The sequence below is a fragment of the Haemorhous mexicanus genome, chromosome 6 (assembly GCF_027477595.1).
Source record: "Haemorhous mexicanus isolate bHaeMex1 chromosome 6, bHaeMex1.pri, whole genome shotgun sequence".
NCBI classification, from domain to species: domain Eukaryota; kingdom Metazoa; phylum Chordata; class Aves; order Passeriformes; family Fringillidae; genus Haemorhous; species Haemorhous mexicanus.
Genome location: NC_082346.1, coordinates 28,670,555 through 28,692,957, shown reverse-complemented (window position 1 = coordinate 28,692,957; position 22,403 = coordinate 28,670,555). Strand labels below are relative to the sequence as shown.

At 40.3% G+C, this 22,403-nt stretch overlaps 1 protein-coding gene across 1 annotated transcript in view; it reads left to right on the top strand.

Moving 5' to 3' along the window:
- LOC132328992 (cytosolic phospholipase A2 epsilon-like) overlaps positions 1-19,743 on the top strand; it is a 33,434-nt gene extending 13,691 nt beyond the window's left edge. The window contains exons 4-20 of the mRNA XM_059849520.1: positions 2,961-3,092; positions 3,959-3,999; positions 4,420-4,462; positions 5,196-5,259; positions 5,935-6,098; positions 6,363-6,455; positions 6,971-7,008; positions 7,634-7,769; positions 9,253-9,389; positions 9,842-10,064; positions 11,511-11,625; positions 12,129-12,266; positions 15,056-15,163; positions 16,068-16,259; positions 16,671-16,837; positions 18,006-18,192; positions 18,405-19,743. Of these exons, the coding sequence (XP_059705503.1) occupies positions 2,961-3,092; positions 3,959-3,999; positions 4,420-4,462; positions 5,196-5,259; positions 5,935-6,098; positions 6,363-6,455; positions 6,971-7,008; positions 7,634-7,769; positions 9,253-9,389; positions 9,842-10,064; positions 11,511-11,625; positions 12,129-12,266; positions 15,056-15,163; positions 16,068-16,259; positions 16,671-16,837; positions 18,006-18,192; positions 18,405-18,613 (2,187 nt within the window). The 3' untranslated portion in view covers positions 18,614-19,743. The remainder of the gene's footprint in view (positions 1-2,960; positions 3,093-3,958; positions 4,000-4,419; positions 4,463-5,195; positions 5,260-5,934; positions 6,099-6,362; positions 6,456-6,970; positions 7,009-7,633; positions 7,770-9,252; positions 9,390-9,841; positions 10,065-11,510; positions 11,626-12,128; positions 12,267-15,055; positions 15,164-16,067; positions 16,260-16,670; positions 16,838-18,005; positions 18,193-18,404) is intronic.
- Positions 19,744-22,403: the final 2,660 nt, after the last annotated feature.

Here is a 22,403-nt window from a genome sequence, read left to right as displayed (position 1 = left end):
AGGGCTGTACTTTTTTATTATTCCTTTGTAATGACCAGAAATAAAAAAAAGGTCACAAAGCAACAGCTGAAGTTTGCAAAAGAGAACTTGATAAACTTTTATCATAATGATAACTGTTAAAGCTTAAGAAGATTTGCAAGTCCCACTATCTTCTCCTTCCAAAAGGCAGCATTAACATCAGGGTCTAGGAGTCCACAAAGATCAGTGATAGGCTAAGTAAACCAAGCTTGCTTCACATCAGGGGCAATCAATCAATCTCTGCTTTACAGCTTGCACTCTTCATTTCCTAGTGCTGGGGACAGATCAGAACTCTCTAAAGAGGCAAATCAGCGGGCCAGTCCCCTGGCTCTCTCAAGAATTGATAAACTCCTCCAAAAGAACGTTTGGAATAGCTCAGTGTGTTCCTACACCACAGGATCTCCAGTGAACAATCCCTCTTGCCTTAGACTGCAGAAGTTGCCCATGATACACGTTCTCAGGCTTTCTTCCACAGTTAGGTGGTACTGGCCCTCTTTGGTAGCTTTCCGCTTTCACGTCTGCCCATCTGTGGCCTACAGCCAGTGCTTGCCCTGCAAACCTAAAAAAAATCCAACTTCTTTCAAAATGCCAGTGAGGCACAATTTCATGAAGCCCTGCAGGGTTATCAGAGAGGTGAAAGGCAAGGGACAAACATTGCAGCATGGGAACAAACACCCACTGATCTGCAGCTCTTGCACAGGAGCACCTGCTCTTCCTGAAAAATTGTTCAAAACTGCAATACCACACAGAACAGCTGAAAAAATACCTTGGCCATGGAAGCTGCTCAAACTTCAGAAGCAGCATTTGTTAAGACCTTATGTTTACTTTCAGTAAATTTGTAGGAGGAGACAAGACAGGTGCCATTAGCTGGATTAGTTTTCACTGTGTGGCAACAGCAGCGTGATGGTGGTGGCTGTTGCTTGAGTGTAGGCTGCAAAAATGTATCCTGGGGATCTGGGACAACCAAAGCTCAGCAGTTAGGATAAGGCTCTTGCAGGTTTCTCTGTACATGCTGCAATTCCTGTGCGCATTACCCTCTAAACAGAGTTTGCTAATCCGATTATTTTCTTCTCTCTGTCTTGTGTTTTGCTGAGGTATTCATCTTCCCAAATTATGGTAGCCAGAGCTCAGAAAAACCATATAATACACTGTCACTGTGGAAGAAAAGTGAGAGGGCATGTTTGGGCTTGTTTGTGCTGGTTTTTCCCAAGAACAGCAGTGTTTACTGATGGGCATCTGTTTTGATGAGTGTCTGACAAACAGCTGGCTAGAAAGCGTTTCCCAGGCTTGTGCTGTAGGCACAATTCCCACAGCTCCAGGAGGGTGACCCTTCCCAGAGCTGGTGGCGGGCACACAGCCCTGCCAAGGGCTGTCTCTGTCCATTACCTGGCTCCCAGTGATGCTGCCCTTATATTCTCTGTCAGGAGAGTTAGAAACAGTGACCTGCCCAGACACCCTGGCTGCTTCCCGTACAGCATGCCGGGGGCACAGCCCGAGATCTCCCTTGGCCAGCCAGCACCTTGTGCATGTCTCTCCTGGCCAGTTGGGAGTAGCTGGGACTGCGGATCTGTTGGTCACTCAGAAAATAAGTCAGTCATTTAAGCCAGATAAGGACATCCCATTGCAGTATCACGGCTAGGAAAACTGATCTGCTCTTCAGTGCAAGCCTGCCTTCTATTAACTGCAGACTATTGCTTGTAAGCATATCATCTCCATCAACCTCCATAATCCCTTGCAGGCTATTTATGGCTGGCCTACAAACCAAGGTGCTGTGGCTGCTCGTCTCTGCCTCTTGACCTCTGCATTTCTATTAGCAAGCGTCATGGACAGGGCTGACCTCAGTGCAATGCTTTTATACAGGTGGCCTTAAAGGTCAACAGCATTTCTGTATTCTGACAGTAAATTGCATAGTCAAGGATACTTGCCATCTCTCCCTTGGTGGTTTCTTGTAGGATGATAGATGTCAAAATTGAATGCTTGGATTCTGGAGTGGCTTCCTTTCAGAGTATTTGTCTAGTCAATCACTTATCACATTTAGGTATGGACCATTCTGAGATAAATTATGAACTTCTAAGACAATGAAGTTCACATGTTCACTCTTTTCTCCGTGTGTTTGTGTGTGAGACCATGAGCCTAACTGAGTGTCTTTAATAAGCATAAAGCCTCTTAGCAAGTTAAATTGGATGCATAAATAAGAATCTGAGATAAGTGCTCCCTGTAATTTGCATGAAGATGAGCTGCTGAATATATTGAGGGAGGCCTGAATTATTGCTCCATTGACTTAAAGTTCACTTGCTCAGCACCTGGGAGGCATTTCTGAGCCAGCCCATGTCAAGCTACTAATCAGGCACAGGAGGGGCTGTTACCCTCTCCTGTGCATCCAAACAGGCCAGTTGGTGTCAGAGAAGAGAGAGGAGGACATTTATACAGTGGTATTTGTGCAATTTAACAAAAGCATAGTGCTTTCTGTAGGTTCCATGGTAATTATTTGCATGTGATCTGTTTAATAATTTACAAAAGAAAATTATGCAACTATGAAGTAATTATATGGTACATTCCTAATGTATTTTAATTGCTGCCTTTATCCAATGATTTTTATTCTACCAATAATAACAAAGTCCTGACAATTAGCTGGTTTCCTACAATTCAGGAAAAAGGTGACCTCAAACCAAATTGGAGGCCAAACATGGCTTTCAATATTCAGTGATTCTACTAGCTTTTTTCGTTTAAATTACTATGCAGGAAAACTAAACAACAAACCCGACTCTGTGTTAGGTTCAGAATATCTTTCTTCATCTTTGTGTGGATACAAAGGTTCTGCATGCTCTCTCACTTCTCCCCATGCTTTCTCTGTTTTCCTTAACATGCTGAGCACATCAGCATCATTTTGTGTCTCTGTAAGGTCTCAACATAGGATCCTAATTATGAACCTCTGCCCACAGAATATTCTTGAGATGAAAGTCTATGATGAAAATGCAGTCACTAAAGACAACCTTCTCTTCACTGTTCTCTTTGATGTTGCTAAAATCCAGCTTGGAGAAACTGTTCACTTGACATTTCAGCTAAATCCAAAGGTGAGTGATAAAACTGCCTTGGTCACAGGAAGAAAATACATTTTTTTGATATTACCTCATAAATAAGTTCTTTTAAAGTGATTGTAGGTAGGAGAGTTTGTGTCCTCTTGGTATGCACTTCATATACCCTGTGAAGAACCTTCCAAACCTTAATCAGCAAAGTAGACAAGGACATGATCCTGAAGGCTTTTGCTAGCTCACCCAAGCACTTAGCAGGTGTTTTTTTCTGACACCAGAGTTGCCTTTTTTCCCCCTTTCTTGACTCTGTTGCTCAAATAGGTTTTGTTGGAAATACAAAACTTCATCACCATTGCACAAAGTTTCTTTGTTAGAATTTCTTTTCCTGGCAAAAGCAATTGTGAGTTTGGGCATACTCTGGCACAGATGTTGCAGCATCCCTTAAAAACTGATTCCTTGCCCTGTTATTCTTTTGATATACCTGAAAATGATCCAAAGATCCACACTGAGGTGCTAAACCCAGCTGATGGCTAGTTGCTCAAACTATTTCATTGTTTCAGTGTGCCTGAACACTTACAAGATGACTTCAGCATGGGATGTGGGTATTCAATTTAGATACTTCCATAGATCTGCTATTTCACTGACTTTTCTTATATGGTACATCTGGGTATTCAGCTGCACAGTGATTTTGGCAAGCAGTCTGCCTTAACTTCTCTGGGCACTGGTCAATGTGTTGTCCGTGTTATAGGAGTCCTTTTGATCAGAAGAATTGCAAATGCCCTCTTCTATTCAGCAGTATCTGTCTTCAGATAACATTGCACAGTAAAAAGCCAAGCCTTTGGACAGTTTTAAGCCAACGGTTACTGCTGCAGGACTTCAGATGCTTATAATAAATTAATTTTTTACAGACGCAGGAGATGCTAGAGGTTGAGTTTACATCGGAGAGCATGTGAGTAGCATCCACACTAAAGTGCCCCTTTTGTAAGCAGTCAAACGTATGCTAGCATTTAGTATAATAAAGTTTAAAATAATCAACATGGCTGGTGTTGATGGAGTTAGTTGCATATTGGCTAAAACTCTGTATTCCTTTTCTACCAAGAATCATCCTAGTTATTAATTTATCCTATTACTTGCTGAATGAGGGAGGATAATAAGAATTGCAACCATCATACTTATTACAACTATTCTTTACCATTATGGTTAAAAAAAAGGAAAAAACACCTTTCAGATGTCCCTAAATTAAAAATCAGTGACATGTTTGAGACCATGCTGGACAAGACAAACTTCATGGAAGGTATTATTCCTTGATGTTCATTTAAGGATGTATTTAGATGATATTACTTCTGATTGTATTGTTTTTCTCTTTCAGTCCAGTCCCTCCTGAAAAGCTTGTGACTAATGGTGTATTGGTGGTAATTATAAACTATTGCTTTTCTGTCTTTGTTTTCATAAAGGTGATAGGAATGGTGAATCTGGCAGGTGCCCCAACACCTCACTGCAGGCATGGCTGAAGGGGAGGGAGATGGGGGTCAAACACAGGTAGCCATCCTGTTGTGCTGCTCCCTGCGGGAGGATGTGTTAGGAAAGGATGTGCACACTCATTTGGGATACTCAGAGACCTGTTCACCACCACAGGCCGATATCAAGCCTGTTGACAAAGCCTGACTCACTGCTGCTCTGTCATTCTTTTGGGGAACTCCTTTTGTGGCTCCCTCATGACCATCCTGTTCTCCCCACTTCCACAGGATGACATGGAAGTTGCTTTCTCAGCTGCCCTTAAGTCATTACTTAGAGGAGATGGCACTTGACTGTCCAGCTTCACCAAAGCAGGGAAGCAAGGCCAACCCATCAGATTTGGCCAACCCATCAGTTTACCCTCAGGAGGTCTCAGCACACCCCATCTCAGCCCCCCTCTTATTTCCTTTCCCTTCCCAGTCCTGTCCAAAACCACCACACCAATTTTTCTTTCAGTTGAAACCTGTCACATTTTCAGAGTGACAAAGTCTTTCTCCTATCAGCCTAACAGAGGGTGGAGTGTTTTCCAGACCCCAGGGATTCAGATGACCAAAGAGAGATAGCAATGAAGTGACCCAGATATGGCATGTTTTATATACTTTAACCTCTCATTTTTTATCCCTACTACAGTCTCGTGAAATTTCCTGCTTGGAAGTCCTAGTGGACAGCAAATGGACAAAAAAAGAACCTTCAGGTTAGACTTCAGACTAGAAGCAAAAACCCATTAATTTAGGTTAACTGACTTTTCTTGGTTGGTTGGTTGCTAAGGGGGCTTTTGTTTGTTTTTGTTTTTTTTTTTCCCTTTTAATTATTTTTTGGTTTTAGTTTGTTTGGGGATTTTTTTTGTTTCAATTTTTGTCTGTGTGTATTGGGTTTTTTTGGTTGTTTGTTGTTTGTTTTGTCATTTTCTTGTCTGGTAATTTTTCTACTTTGTTCTTATAATTAGAGCACAGGAACTGGACAGTTAGGAGTGTATATGCAGGTTCACAGATCCACCAGTTATAGTATGTGCTAACTAACTATAAAAACTGGATTTTCAAATTAAATTAATGAATCTTATAAATGCTGTAAAGTAGAAGAAAATACTAATTTCTATTTCAGCTTAGGTTTTGTCCAATTTGACTGTATGTCTGAGTTTTTAAAATGCAGCTTTATAAGCTTTTTGGTGTTTTGTGGTTTGTTTTTGATTTGCTTGTTTGCTTTTTTCCTCTTATTTCTTGTACTGTTCCTTTGCTGGATAAATAGAGTTTGGAAGCATTGTTGAAGGATTTACATATAAACTTGTGAAAGACCATTTAATGTTCTATTTCTGGGATCACAGTCATTAACTTCTCTGTATATTTTTCATGTTTGGATTTTTTTTTTTCAGAAAAAGACTTCTTGTTTTCAGTGAAGGGATCATATGAGAAGAGCCAGACCCTGTCACTGGGCTCTTTCTGGCAACCTCTGAAGCCCCTGAACTTCCATTACATCAAGTACAGCCTGTCAGAGCTGTGCATGGCTCTAGCAGAGAAGAAACCTCATTTCTGCTCGGTATGTGATCATTAGCTTCAGCAAGCACAGAAAACTCATGGTTTTCTACACTTGACTGAGGTAAATGGAAAGAGTTTGTACATTTAATAAAGAGCTATCTTTCATGAACTTCAGCTCTGAAACCACATTGTAACCCCCTAAGACATACAAATGTCTTAGTTAGATGCCAACTTGAAAACTGCTGGGTAGGGACCCCATTTGAAAAAAGTGTTTTTGTCTGGTTTATACATTAAATATTTCTCTACATTATTATTTATTTTCCAGTGTACTTCAGGTGAAGACAAAAAAGACTGCCATGCATCCCTCACTATTCCTCTGGATTCACTTCCATTCAGTGAGAAAGTAGCAGTAGCAAAGGTGATTGATACCAATTTCTTAGAATAAATGTTAAGCTATAGACCAAAGATCAATGGGCATGAGTTAATTTAGATCAGTATGAAGTAGGGATTTAGATATGTAACTGTTGGAGCCCTTAGCTTCCTAACAATTCCTAACACCATAGACCTGTACATTTTCATATGAACCTAGCAGAACAAAAAAATTACAGCTAAACACATGACAGAGGGATTTCTGTGACCACCTCAGGGATTAATGCAGATCAGAGCAAATGCTAATTATGAGGTAGGATGGAGCACACTGGCAGAGCTGGTGTTGGATTTTACTGTATACTGCTCCCTTTATCTTTAGTATAAAACAATATAAAGAAAATAAAGAGGACTTGGAGAAGTTTTAAGATTTTGATGGATTTTCTGATTATTTTGGCTTTCTGGCTCAATGTGGCTTTTAGAAAAAAGAGGAGGGCTTCAGAGCTGATGGTAAAGAAAGAGTGTAAAATTATCTCCAGTGTTTATATTGTGGTTTTTTTTTCCTAGGATGAGACAATCAATTTACACGTGAAATCAAATGACTGGTAAGCAATTCTGTATTAGGGTTTTGTGGTTGTGAAAAAAAATATGCTTTTTTGCCTTCTAGCCTATTTCTGTAACTAAGGGAGAAAGTATTTAGTCAATGATTATATTTACCTATTCACTTACGTTCATTACCCATGTCCAGAGGCTGGTTAACTGTGCTAGGTGAAATTTCCTGTTATGCTGCTATACAGAAGTTCAGTTTAGATGGGGAGAATAATGTTTTCTAGTTGCAACATATGTAGAGCTATATATTTACAAAAATATATCTTTCCTTTCCTTACTTGTAAAAAATACAGAGTGTTTATATTTATAAAATCTGGTAGTCCTAAGGCAGGAAATCCTAAATATTCCACTGTTTATAGTATCCATATATGGATTGCAGTATTTATGTTAGACACTTCCTGAAAAACAGTGTAGTAATAAAGAATATTTCTTTCTGTAAGATTTTGCTACTTTGCAGTTCATCAGCCTTTTCTCTACCTTAGCTATACCATCTGTGATGTGCTTTTGTGGGGCCACAGCAGCAGCTTTTCTAAGCCTCATAATAAAGTTGCAACTCGTAAGCAAGCATCCAGATATTTAAGTGATTGTGCACACCCTGTTTAACCCTGGACTTTGTTTGAGGTCCAGAAACTTAGATGTTCGCTTGGAGTTTGATCTATGTACAGAGGAGAAAAATTTCCTACTGAAAAGGAAGAAGTTTGTGGCTTCTGCTCTGAAAAAAGCACTACATTTAGAGCAAGACCTAGAAGATCATGAGGTATGGGGAGCACCAGGGACTGTAACATGCTGTGTAACAGGAATATGTTATGCTCATAGCCTTTTGCTTATTGTTCCTTAACTAGCCCTGATGCATTCACTACACCATGTAAAGCATTGAGGAAGGCTTTTCTACATTTTCTATTTTAGATGAAGAGCCAATATCAAACTCTCTTCATACACATTTTTCCTGAAAACATAATGCCATAAATCAGAATTTTTTCTCAATTTCTTTTTCATCTGTGCATTACAGACCTGGATAGTCTGACTGTTTTAGCTGATCATTCAGTTACCAAGACTTCATAAGGTATTTTATCAGATTTTTGGAGGGAGAAAATCTAACAGTTAAAGTGATTCATAATACTGACTGATGAGAAGGTGTCTTATTTTAGACTCTCTCCTCTAGTGCTCATAACTTCAGCTGTAGTTCCTCAAATAGAGCAAAGACATTCAGCATTTTTTCTCTTATCTGCTTGTCTGAGCTAGGGTTTGTATTTATTAATATCCATGCTAGCATGGGGATGGTTGGTACTTTAGGGAAGGAGCATGGTATGTGATCAGGAACTTGAGAAGTGAAGAACCAACTTGAGAGCTGGTTAATTTTTTCCACCTGTGTTTTCTCCTTTGTCAAGGACAGGTGGACCAAAGGCATATTATGTAATATAAGACAGCATGGTTTTAGACATTATGAATTATGCCCCTGCTCACAAACTGATCATATTACTACATTATTTCTCATTGGCACAATTGTTTCAGTGAGAAAACCCCAGCAGTTTTTTTAAGTATAAGAATTTTCAGGAGAAGTACCTCCAACTATTATTTTCAGATTTTCCAGCAAGGGAATATTTCCTTTAGTCAGGTAAATCCAAACCAGAATACTTTGCTTTGACCTGAAATGTTTGATTTGAATCAGGAAACTGTTGAGTATTTCTTTGATGCAATTACCTGGAAATGTGTGTGGAAAATGTCAATGGGCTCCTCTTCTCTCAGTAGGTTTCTTAGAGAAATTTGTCTTCCTGCAACACAAGTTAGATTTGCATACAATTAGGCTTCATCACTGCAATTCTATTCTCTAGGTGCTTTGTAGGAAATGTAATCTAGCTATTAACGCTTGACTTACAGAGAGGATGAGCTCTGCTCGTTATCAAAACAGACCTCTCAAGAGATTTTTTGCTAAGGAAAATGCAGTCTAACATTGAAATGCCTTGAAACAATAAGTTTTGATAAGCCAGCATAAACATTTACAATCAAAAATGATTGATTTTGATCAAAATCCTCAAAATCTGTTTTGTTTTGTTTTGTTTTGTTTTCCCTGTGCAAAATACACAATCTTCTTCTTTTTTTTTTTTTTTCATCCCTGCTTGGGGAAATGGTGAAATGTTGGAATTTTTTGCGGGACTGGCATGCTACATTTCACTCAGCTCTGATCACTCGTGCTGATAAACAAAGTGTTGCTTAGCACTGCTGTGTTGATGATTAAACAGGTACCAGTTGTAGCAGTGATGACAACAGGAGGTGGCACCCGGGCGCTGACATCTCTGTTAGGCAACCTGTTGGGTCTCCAAAAGCTGGGTCTCTTGGATGCTATCTCATACATCACTGGGTCATCTGGTTCAACATGGTAAGGAGATCCTGAACAAAGACATCGCTCATCACCTCTCTAGTCTGCTATGAGATATTTCTTCTCCTAATTTTTTTGTAAAGAAAGGCATGAGCTTCAGTCTCGAGCTTTTTTTATTGCTGCATTAGGAGCACATTGCCCAAGCCAGTGAATGGCCTAGGTGCTGCTTTGTTTCAGCTCTAGGATCTTTCCTAAGGAGTCACCGGGATGCAAACCACAGCCTTGCGCATAAACTTTTGTAGCAAGGGGGGGCTCTTTTTTTTCAAGTCCTCAAGTTTCACTAGTGAATTGGGAAACTCCTCTAAATCAAAAGTCTTTTCAACAGTATGCTAAGCCCAAAAGATGCTTTTAAAGAAACTCAGCTAGTTCATTTGATGCGGAACATAAATCTAAGTCTAAAAAAAGTGAAAGTCTCTCTGCATAGGACAATGCACTTCCTTTCTTTTCCCCAGGACTTTGTCACATTTGTATCAGAGTGCTGACTGGTCACACAAGGATCTATCAAGACCGATTGGTGAAGTCCGCAGACATATGACCAAGTGCAAGCTAAGCTGCTTTTCCCCGGAGAGCTTGAAATACTATGCAAAGGAGCTAAAACTGCGGAAGCAAGAGGGATACCAGATCTCTAGTGTTGATTTTTGGGGGCTTCTGCTGGAAAAAGCGTTAGACGATGGGGTAGTGTTTTTCCTAAGCTTTCTCTAACAGCTACTGAATACTATTGTATGGAAAATGAAGTTCCAGGGACAGATGCCTGACAGCATGACAGAGTTATCCAGCAGATGATTTCTGCCGATTAACAAAGGGGTTTTAGAATTGTTAAGGTTGGAAAGGCCTCTGTGTCCAACCATTAACCTATCATTATCATGTCCACCACTAACCCATGTTCCCGGGTGCCACATCTACACAAGTTTAAAACACTTTCACGGGTGGTCATCCCACCACCTCCTTGGGGAATCTGTTCCAATACTGACTAGCTTTCCAGTGAAGAAATTTTTCCTAATATTCAATTTAAACCTCTTCAGGCACAACTTAAGTCCATTTCCTCTTGTCTTATCACTTGTCAATTGGAAGAGACCAATCCCCACTTAGCTACTACTTCCTTTCAGGAAGTTGTAAAGAGTGACAAGGTTTCCCCTGAGCCTTCTCTTCTCCAGGCTACACAGTGCCAGCTCCTTCAGCTCTCCTTGTAAGACTTTTTCTCTAGACACTTTCCCAGCTCTATTGCCTTTGCTCCATGTCCTTCTCTGGACATGCTCCAGCACCTCAATGTCTTTCTTATAGTGAAGGGCCCAAAACTGGACAGAGCATGTGAGGTGTGGTCTCACCAGTGCTGAGTACAGGGGGACAATCACTGCCCTGGTCCTACTAGTATTGCTGACACAGGCCAGGATGCCATTGGCCTTCTTGGCCACCTGGACACACACACACACACACACTGGATCATGTTCAGCTGCTGTCAGCCAGCACCCTCAGGTCCTTTTCTGCTGGGCAGCTTTCCACACCCCCTTCCCCCAGCCTGTAGTGCTGCCTGGGGTTGTTGTGATCCAAGTGCAGGACCTGGCACTTGGCCTTGTTGAAACTCATATGATTGCCCTTGGCCCATTGATCCAGCCTGTCCAGCTCCCCCTGGAGAGCCTTCCTGCTCTCCAGCAGATCAACAACTCCCTCCCAGCTTAATGTGTCTGCAAAACTTGTTGAGAGCTTTGTCCCCATGTATCTCTTAATGCATAACTAGTAGCCCATGGGTCTTCTGTAGAGAAGAAAACCTATGTCTCCTTCTACAAGCATGAGTGTCTGAGTACCTAACCAAGTACCTTATTTTCCTCTGTTCACCCTGTGAGAACAAATTTCCATGTAAAGCGGATGTATTTACTAAAAAGAATGGGAGACCATTTTTTTAAAAAGTGTACTACAACTCTCCCTGTAATTAAATAAGCCTATGTGGATGTGTAAATGTTTAGATCACTCCTTGGTTAAAAAAAAATGTTTGGACACAAATGAGTTGAGAGAATAGCAAAATTAAGAGGTAAACAGCTATGTATTTTGCTGTACTCTTGGAAGCCCATAAGCTATGCCAAGAAGGTCCTTTGATTTTGCTCTTTGTCTTTCATCAATTCACAGAAAAATAACCACAAACTCTCAGATGAGCAGGAGGCATTGAGTCAGGGTCAAAATCCCTTACCTATCTACATGATCCTCAACATGAAAGAAGATTACAGCCTTTCAGAGTTCAAAGGTGATGACAAAAATGGACTTGTTTGGTGTTTGAGCTATCCGCATTATCAGTACTCCAACCTCTTCTACAGCTGACCCATAGCATTTATAAACAGTTTCTTTTCCTCCTTAACTTCCTTTTACATTTCCAGACTTTATGCCTAGTCTATGGGAGAAACTTATCTTCTGCGGGGCAGGAGAAATCTTGGGGAGGTGTTTAGGGACAGCCAAATACAAGTCTTAGCTCCACATGTGGGTTTACTCAGACTGACCCCTCTTGGTGGAAACTTCCTTTATGCTCTCTCTGGAGAGGATCATTGGAAAGTTCTGAATGAACAACACTGGAAAAGGTTACTGAGTGAGTGGCTGACACCTATTGACACTCTTTACCCTGAGGAAGGCCAGTCTGTGGTCATCCCACAGATAGGGTTTATCCTGCAGCTGCCTTTTTGCCTTTTCATAGCCCTTCCAGCAGGGAAGTAGGGATAAGATTAAGATTTAAAAGTTTGTTTTGTGTCTCTGCAGAATGGGTGGAGTTCACCCCTTATGAGGTTGGATTCTTAAAATATGGTGCCTTCATTCGTGCTGAGGATTTTGGCAGTGAGTTCTTCATGGGTCGCCTGATGAAGAAGCTTCCTGAGTCCCGAATCTGCTTCATGAAAGGTGATGTGGTCCATTGCAAAAATTTGAATTGCATAAATATGTACTTTATTTTTAATATAATGCAAACCCTGCACATTACAACCAGTGTCCTGCATCGTGCAGGACTGAAACCAAATGTACACCATGTTGTTCTCACCTCTGACTGAATTCCTTAGACAACGGAGATGGGCTAAAAGTAGTGAGAGGAAATTTCAAACCACACTATTCAGTGTTGTCCTTGTCTTGAATAGTGATGCTTATGCCTGAAGTTTCAGGACTCCTTGAAGAGGCTTGGTTCATTTTGAGCCAACCCATTTTGCTAGCATTATAAATAATTGAAATTTATCAATTCTTAATTCAGTAAATTGGGTAGCACCCAGTAATATACGAAAAACAGTTTTGCATGTTTTATGCAACTCTTGTTTTAATTTTGCTTACTACGCCCCTTTGTACGTTGGTTCTCTGGGGTAAAGCTGTCTGCAGACAAGTCCATCTGCTCTTAAACAGATATTTTACATGTAAATAAGCACAAGACACAACAGGACACCAAGGATACAGGTAAAAAACAGTTAACTTACAAAGTGAAAAATCCATACAACCAGCAACACCACAGGGTATTCCTTATTTGGTATTCAGAGGAGCAGTGAATGTCTGCATTGTGCAGGAGGAGCCCAGAATCATATTATTCTAAACATGAGAAAACAGTTGGTCATACAAGAACTAAATCTTACATCTTTATTAGCTATGCTAAGAGCTTTCAGTGATGTCATGAGTAAAGGAAAGAGTTGTTTGAGGGAAAAGACTCAGAAGAAAACACAGGATCCAAGAGTATGAATAGATCTGAAAAGGGCAGGAGAAATTAATGCATAGTAAATCCCACTGGTGGCTTTGAAGTCCAGTAGTTCAGAGGCAGCCACCAGTACTAGAAGTCCTAAATCCAGGAGCTTGAGGTGCTGGAGAAATCCCTTCATTCTTCCCTTTTTTCTTTTACTCTTCCATTAAGCATTCTGTGCTGACTGTTAGAGGTAGGAGGTAGGTCACAGAGCTAGGTGGACTCCACAGACACTCCACAGAGCCTTCTTCTGAGCATGTTGTGCCTCCGTTGCAGTTCCTCAGTAGCAGTGGGGTAGTGTGTTCATGCCTGACATGGCCAGGTAGCAAGCACACCCAGCACATCCAGCCTGGGCTGAGCTCTGTTCTCAGCCTTAGCACCTGAGCCTGGCGATCCCTCAGCCACCCCTGCATCTTTCTAAAGGCAAGGCAGAGAGTTAAAGCAATGTTGCCATCTAGTGATACCACATGCAATGCCCTCTTGGGTTACTAATAAAATGTGCTATTAGCTGCAGCTTGATAAAGATAAAAGCAAGGTGGTATTTGCAGGGAGAGAAAAGGCCCTTTCTAAGAGCGGTGGCTTGAGCTGGAAAGACTGGATGAGCTTACAGGGATACAAGACCCTCATGTTTCCAGAACAAAGGCTGGGGTGCATAAGAACTTGTTTACTCTCTTCCACTCTGTTGGTCTAGTAAAAGATACCATCCCTCTTCGCAGTTCTTACTTCAGCCAATATAGGTACAAAGAAAATTCAGTGCAAGAGGTTAGGGCAACGTTGGCATGTAATTATAAACAAGTTCTGAGGAGACAACAATGTTTGAAAGTCATTAATATGCAGGAACAGTGTGTAACTACAAGGGAATCAGAAGAGTTACAGAGTGAGAAGATACCAAGACAGGAGAAACCAGAGATGTCTTCCTGTAGCCAGGTTGGACAGAAGCTTCTCAAGCTCCTGGGAATGAGGTTGTCTTGACAGAAACTGGCCAGTCATTATGTGCAAATGAACTCTGCTTGACAGCTAAGTGTAGATCCAGAGAGCCCCAATCTGATTTCTTGATTATGCATTTCTAATATTTCCTAAGTGAGTCTCTTCTTCCAAGGACTTCCTTTAAAAAAGAAGGCTTTTGGATTTCTGTCTCACTCTAGAAACAAGCCATGTTTTAAAGGGAATTGTATTTCTGTTAATAATTTATGGGATGAATAATTATTTTATTGTGCAATTCAAGTTGTTGCATCCTGTACAATTTATGGCTTTTGCAAAGCTTTCACTGGTAGAGATTTTCAAGGCAAAGCACAGCCCTGCCTTCTCTGCTAGAGTTCCTCTTGGGGCCTGTGACAGTGCTGTGGAGGAAGAGATGCTTTTCAAAATCCAAGAGCCTTTTGAAGATTTCTGCATTGTGAAGAGACTTTCAGATGTTCTTTTACATGGCAAAAGTGGGAGAAGCACTATGGGAATGAGAATAACAAATAGAAGGAGAAGGGTCTCCCTCAAAAGACTTTGTACAGAGAGAAATTTTAGAGGGACAGCAAAGATATCTTTTATTTAGAGGACTTTTCTGCAGACTATCCCAGACTGTACTCTAACCATTTGATTCTTGACTGTCCAGAAGCAGCTTCTGAACCATTAACTGACTATCCAGTTGTGTATGACTTTTTTTGTAGACCATACCCTTATTTTATAGAAAATGGCATGGTTTTGCTCACTTATGACAGTTGCTTGTAGGATGGAAAATGTTGATTTTTATGTGGCAAGGAATTATAGTGGCTGAAGGTCTCACACGATGTTTTAAACTATTTAGGCTCCTCTTTGACAACAGAATGCTAATTGCTGAAAAGAACTTCATACAGATTTTGGTGATAATTTGGAAACCTCAAGGTTTTCCAATACTCCCTGCAAAGCTGAGAGATTATTTTTTTAAGGGGATATTTTCCATTAGAATGTTTCTGAAGAAGCTTCCCTGTTCTCTACCATTGCACAGGCCTATGGAGCAATGTCTTTTCGTACAACCTCTTGGATGCCTGGCATTCGTCAAATCCTACACAGAGGCGCTCACTGAGGTGTACCCAACACAGCACTGTTGATACTGGTTAGTTATGTTTCTGTTTCTGTTTTACCTAGTGCCTCATAAATCCAGAGGCTTCATGTTGTCAGCCGTATCTAACTAGGTCTCCTCTCTGAATTTATTCATAGCAATAATATTTCCATTAATCTCTCTTGTACTGAATTTATGCAAATATAAAACTACTGAAGGTTTTAAACAGATTGTCTTTGCCAGGGGCCCTTTGGTGAACCTCCACATTGTAACAAACACCTCTGTGCTGTGCTCTCTGTCTGCCTCAGCAGCTGGTGCTTTTCATACATTGTTGTTGAAGACTTCAATTTCATGCAACGCCATTTCAATGTTCTTCGATCTTGATATAAACCTGTGTTTTTCTAAGAGGCCATGGTTGTCCTTCCTGTTTAAAGGCAGTTAGTCAGTTTGGTTTATGGCTTTCTATCACTTTCTCCGTGGAAGTGTTGCAAAGCCCTAAGCTCAATAAATCCATAAATGCATGTGATAAAAAGTCATTGCCTCTCTTCCCAATCTCATGAGGTACTGTGTAGCACAACCCCATTTCTTTGTTCTTTTGTGGATGTCTCAGTCTCCTGACAGCTTTTTTTTTTTTTCCTTGCAAAGCTGATTTTTATTAATTTTGAAAGGAACAAGCCCAGATTCTGAACCTCCACATAGGGAATCTATCTGTGAGTTCTATCAAAGAATGGATCACTTTTTCCAGTTTTAGCAAGTTTGTTGCCACTCTGTTTTTCACAGAATAGGCTTTACTGAAGACTGATTTTCTTCTTATTCCTATTTTGACATTTATTTATTTGTATGTTGCAATGTCTTATTAGGATCTTTTCCCTAGCTAATATGAGGTGCCTTCTATTATTTTAAGTATTGAAAAGAACTGTATCAAAGCAACAATTTGTTCATCTTCTCTGTCTTTCAGGAGAAGAGCCTTCTCCATCAGACAGGAGACATGAGTTGGAGACTTACTTGGTCACCCCTGAATGTGGCATCATGGGCATCATTCGGCGGATCCTGACAGAGCGGGTGATGGTTTCAAAATTCTACAACTTCCTGAAGGGATTCCAGCTGCACAATGAATACCTTCAGAACAAAAACTTCTGCACATGGAAAGGTAAACACCCTTGAACATAATTTTTTTTACCTTCTTAGATGGTTGGTGTTTTCATCAGTGAAGAGAAGGCAGATGATGAACATATGGAAATTAATATTTCAAGAGAACTATTTAAATTTCATATAGTCAAATCAGCTTCAGGAATTTCCTTGACTCCAGGGAAAGAAAATTACTGCTCAGCTGGGGTGGAAGAATAGCAACATGAAAAGTGAAAGAACTCTCTTTTTGCCTTGAACAGGTCTTTCTTTCATGTGTGAAGACTTGAACATCTGTAGTGTTTAAGGATCTTTTGGAAAAAGTAAATGTAATGGATAGCCAAGAGGCATTTTCCCCAATTTTTCCTTATTGGTCAAACAACAGATGTACTGTTTCTTCAGTGAATCACTCATCATAACAAATATTTCCTTTTAGATACTGTACTAGAGCATTTCCCCAACCAGCTGACAGAAACAGCAGAGTTCATGTGCCTGGCAGACACGGCGGGATACATCGACATTAGCTACCCACCACTCATGAGGCCAGAGAGGAAAGTGGATGTTGTTCTGCACTTAAACTATTCCTCTGGATCACAGACCTTGGTGTGAAAAACACTCTCTTTTCTTTGATAAATAATTGCTGCCTTCTAGCCCTCCTTAACTCCTAAAGATTCAGAATAATTTATGTAGAATAAACTGATTCTGGGAGAAAAAGATCCTTGGTCTACATCTCCCTGTGCAGATGCTTAGGTCTTGCAAGTGATGCTTCTCAGGTAAATCCCTTGAGAACAGAAGCAATATGAGATTCCCAAATATTTAATTTGAATTAACCCTCTAATAGCTAAATGCTATTTCCTAGACCTGTGTGCTCCTATGATCTCCATTTTGCTATGTAGATTTCACTCACATGGATTGTTTATCTGGTTCTAGTCACCACCACTGATGAACTCATTATGGTTGTGTTGTGATGTTCATATAAATTTACCCACATGCAGTATAATTAGAAATATTTTGTCCAGCTGTTTTTAGAACAGTAACTGGATTTTTTTTGTTGTTTTTCAAAATTGTGGAAAAGAATTGTCCTTAGACAACATTTGTTCTTTCAAATACCATCTAATAACCTGGTCTATAATTCCTGTTACTAGATATGGATAAGACAGAAATTCTTGAGTAATAAAATTTTCATACATGCCAACCAGACTCAGGAAGCAAAATCCTACTTTCAAAAATTGCTAACACACCTACAATATTAATGTTTTAGTTAAGATGCTATTTGCTCCCAGATCACTGTTTGCTTACATCACGTTTCAGAACCATCCTAAGGCATCTAAGACAGAGGCTTTTAAATACTTTACGTCAAATAAAAAAAAAAAAAAAAAGTGATTTTGCATTTAAAAACTGTACTACTTCAGATTCTTGCCCATTCTACTTGTTTTGGGATCTTCTCCAGAAGAGGCATCTTTCTGTATCCTAAGCTGCTAGGCCACCCTTCCCATAGTCATGGACATTTTACCTATCCTGTAGAGATAAAGGCTAATGAGGAGAAGGAGAAGGTAGAACACCAATCAGGAGTGCAAGGTGGAGGCTGAATATTGAATTGCTCTGTTAATAGTACTTAAGAGTACTGTCATGTAAGAGACAAGGACAGAAAAAATATTGACAGCCAACCCTGCTCCCAAATCTTTGTGAAGGTCTTTTGATGGATGCATTAGGAAAAGTGGTAGAGTGTGGCAGAACTTCTGACCTTTTCTTCTTTTCTGTCTGAATTCAGCCTTTGGAAGAAGCCTCCAAATACTTCCAAAAGCAGGGAATCCCATTTCCCAAAATCCAAATGAGTGAAGAAGAGAAGAAAAATCTAAAGGAGTGCTACATCTTTGAAGATACAGAGACCCCAGAGGCACCGACTGTGGTGTTTTTCCCGCTGGTGAATGACTCCTTCAGAAAATACAAAGAGCCTGGTAAGCCATGGGATGGCTCTCCCGCCACCTGGCAGCCCTTTGGCTGTGGAATGAGAGACATGGTGTAGCATGGTCTCCTCCCTCCCCTGCTGCGCCTCCCATGGGAGGGAAATGCAAATTCCAAGGGAGCTCGGAGTAACCTTGTGCCCCAATGGAAAGTAGGAGGTGGAACCATATCTCTACCCCACTGATGATGTTTCTTTGTTTGTCAGGTGTGGAGCGCAGCCCTGCTGAGATGGCTCAGGGCAATGTGGATGTTTCTACCATTTTTTCCCCCTACTGCTTAAACAGCTTTACCTACACAGGGGAGGAGTTTGACAAGCTGATAGAACTGACCAGCTACAACATTCAGAACAACCAACATCTGATCCTTCAGGCTTTGAATTCAGCCATACAGCAGAAACGACAGCACAAAAAATAAACACAAAAAATAAACCTGAGTTTCAGAAAGATATCTGCATGATTTTGGGTTTCTTATTCTTCTCTGGAGAAGAATCAAGAGCTGTCTTCAAATGAGCATAGTAGACTTTGGAAAGTAAAGACTTGTCTCAGGCTGTGGTTCCTCTCTACCACATGGTGATCTTAGATCAACCAGTCAAACAAAATAATGATTAGACTTGTGCTTTATTTATGTTGGATTTCACTGCTGGTGAATTTTTTTCATGCATATACGTGTATATGCAGTAAATTGAAGGTCAGAAAACATTGGATTTATTGAAAAAGTTTTTGAAATGCATGAATCTGGGACAGCAGCACAAATTCTTTCAAAATTTATTATACTAATGGAAATTGTATGTGAAGTGAAGGCAAATAAGGTATGGATATTTAATTTATTCCAAATCCAGTGCAACAGAAAAATACATAATAAATGTGAACAATTTCAAAGAACATGAAAACTGTATTTTCCTATAATGTCAGCAAGGAATTTTTGCTAGAAATCAGATGCCAAGCTAAACATAATAGATAATCTGGGACTTCACATGAAAAACACACATTTTCTATACTTTTGAATTTAAAAGTTTTATTACACCAGCAGTACTTAGCTTTTTAAAATCTCTTGGAAAGTACTGTTTCAAGTCATACTGTGAGTCAGGATCAGCTCTTCCAGTGCAGGTATAACTATCTAATCCATGGCTCTTTTCACTGACCTTTCAAGGTATTTAGATGATCCAGCTCAATATCCACATCCTGTTAATTTCAGCAGTTTTCACAGTATTTCTTGTTATTATAAAATGGGATGCTGTGAGAATTAAAACATCAAAAACTGAGAGACAGGTTTTGTGGTCAGAACTCAAGCTAAGTACTTTACACTGATATCCATGGGTAATTCATGGGTAATCACATGACTTTGTCAGTCCCTGCCTGTCTAAAAGCAAGTTAGGATATATGTAACTACTATAAATGGCACAAGGTAATTTTTTTAAACTGCTTATTTTTCAGATGAAGACCAAAATAATTGCTTTAGGAAGAATTTTAATAAGACAAGTATAATGTAAACCTTTTTCATTACAACAAAGATACTAATCTAAAATAAAAATATATAATGCTTCAGTCAGTATTGGTTTCCCTTAATTACTTAAAATTTAAATAAAATGCAGCAGCTTGTCTGTGCTGAAGTAACATGTATTGGCAAACAGAGCTATGAATAATGTATCATAGCAAAAATAGAGAATAATTTTTAATTCAAAATTAAATACAAACTTCTAAAAGGCTGAAAAATTCTCTTCCTTCTTGCTATCATGATCAGTCTCTCTTCCTTCAATCATTCCTTTATGCCTTGCCTTCTTCTTATCTTTTGCCGTCTTTAGTCTCCCTTGCTCACCTCTGATGACCTCAGCCCCCTTAGGGGTGCTGTGTCCTTACCCCAGCTGCTTTTCCAGGCCCTCACACCTTCATTCAATTTGCAGCCTGCGTTCAAACCTCCGGTGTGCTGAAATGGCTGTTTACCTCTTGGTGCTCATCAAGGGCTCCCCTCTTTGTGATCTCTGTTGCTGAGTCATCTGGTCCCTCTCGGCATTGCCTCTCCTCTGTCCCAGCTCTACTTCCCTCCCAAGCTCCCCTGGTTATCATTATGACAACCCCATTTGGTGTGACACATGTGTTTGCTACTTCTCCCAACTGCTCATCTTACAGCTGAGGTTTCAGGCACCTTCAAGAGCTGCAAATGGAGTTCCTACCCCTGCCATCCAAGTCTTTGATGGCACCAAATTTCAAGAAGCTTGCTTCTCTCTTCCCATTCCTGCCTTTAACTATACCCCTTTGCTTCCCTTGATGTTCTCTTTGCTGGTTTAACAGTGTTTACTGGGAGTAAACCCCATTTACTCTGTGTGCCACTGAGATGTTCTCTGCTGCACCTGCCAGGGTGTTTGTTCCACCTCCCAGGAGAACACCTGCAGAAGATCTTTGTCATTTGTCCTTGCAGGCCAGCAGGGAAATTTTGTGTGGCTTTGTCTGCTGGCATAGTTTTGTTCTGGTTCAGCATTTAATGGGGTATGTTTCCTATGCTCTCACTCTGGGCTGTACTGAAGCATTACAGGAATGTAAGTAACAGCTGCAGATGTGGGCATTTAAAACGCTTTTTGGTTTTACAGGTTGGGAGTGCCCCTTTTTACAGGAAAGAGGAGTGACTTCATGGAATTATCCCTTTGAGGAAGAAAACTAAATAGAGGGGAGAGAAGCACTGCAAAAATCTAGGCTCATGCTGTATCATGGTGTTAATACCAGCAAGCAGTTAGCTAGATTTTTCCTAAATGTTTTAAGAGATAGAGCTCTTGGTTCATGTGGTAGTAGGAGCTACAAACAATAACATGATGACCTCCTTAGTTGTAATTAATATGTTTTGAATCTTTTCTGTGTCTGTCTTTTCATTCTTACCTATTCATTATCTATAGTAAGTGAAGGGATTAGCATGCAATTGCAGCTGTGCCCCAGCCCTTCTGATTATCACAAAGGTGCATGAAGAACTGGGCAGCTCAGTGAGGTGACTCAGACCACAGGAACCTCAGGAAAGCAGCAGTGGGATTCTTTAACTCCTCACAAGGCAGGTGAGAACTTGGGCAGTCCTACTGGGTCAGTCCCACTTAAGAAATAGGAGCTAATGGGATGGTTGGCAGCAGCATTTTGTGCTGGTCTATAGTGCAAGGAGTGATCAAACAAGAGACTATTGCAAACATTCTGAGTGAAGTAGTCATTCATGAGACTGCAGGTTGTACCACGTGAGTGATGGGAAATGTGTTTGCCACAGCAGATATAGGAGAATGTGGGTGGTAGAAGGACTCCCGTTTTAGAAACCCTGTGCCAAAACCTGCTCACATGTAAAGCTCTGCTGTGTATGTGCAATATCCCACTGTCTTACTAGAGTGATAACACTGCAGAGGAGCCCATCAGGACCTTATTTCCTCATGCCCTGGTGATGGTGTGCTGGTCAACAGTTACAATGGCTGAGAGTTCTGTGTCATTCATGCTACTGAAGCTTTGTACCTTTGAATTCCTCCTGGAAATCTCTACCTTTTAGGGTTCCCACTGAAGCCCAGCACTCCTGCAGTCTTCACTTCTCCAGCACTCCTCCCACACCTCCAGCTCATGATATCAAAACTCTGTGGTGTAACATCTTGTCATGTCTTGGGTTTTTTTCTCATAAAGTCCTGAGGTCTTTGCACTCCCTCCAACCCACTATTGTTTACCTCCTTTTCTCCATGCAGCTGAACATCTCATCCAGATGTCACAGCCTGACCTCAGCTGCCCTAGGGCTTGTAGTATTCATGCTTGTTCCAAATATGACCAAACCTCTATCATTCAAACCTGAAGCTTCTGGAGAAGCAATTACTGTACAGAGAAGATATAAGACAAAGGGGAAAGATCAAGAATAATTAAGTAAGATTAAGATGGTAAAAAACGTGAGGAGGGAGAAAGGATAGAAGAAAAACCAAATTATAATAATTGAGAAAAAGTGAAAAATGACATTTTAGCTATGAGGTGTTGAGATGGAAAAAGAAAGAAAATACATACTATGCAATCCAAAAAGTCAATAATAAAGAAAATGTGGCAGGGAATGGAAAGAGGAAAAGAAAGAGGAAATCAGGAACTAGAAGGTGATAGACACAAACATTTAAAACAGAGATAAAGGTATATCACTCTTCTATTTTTTTCAGAGCAGTCTCAATAGGCTGGTCCTTTAAAAAAAAAAGCAACTAAAAATCTCTAATCTTGAA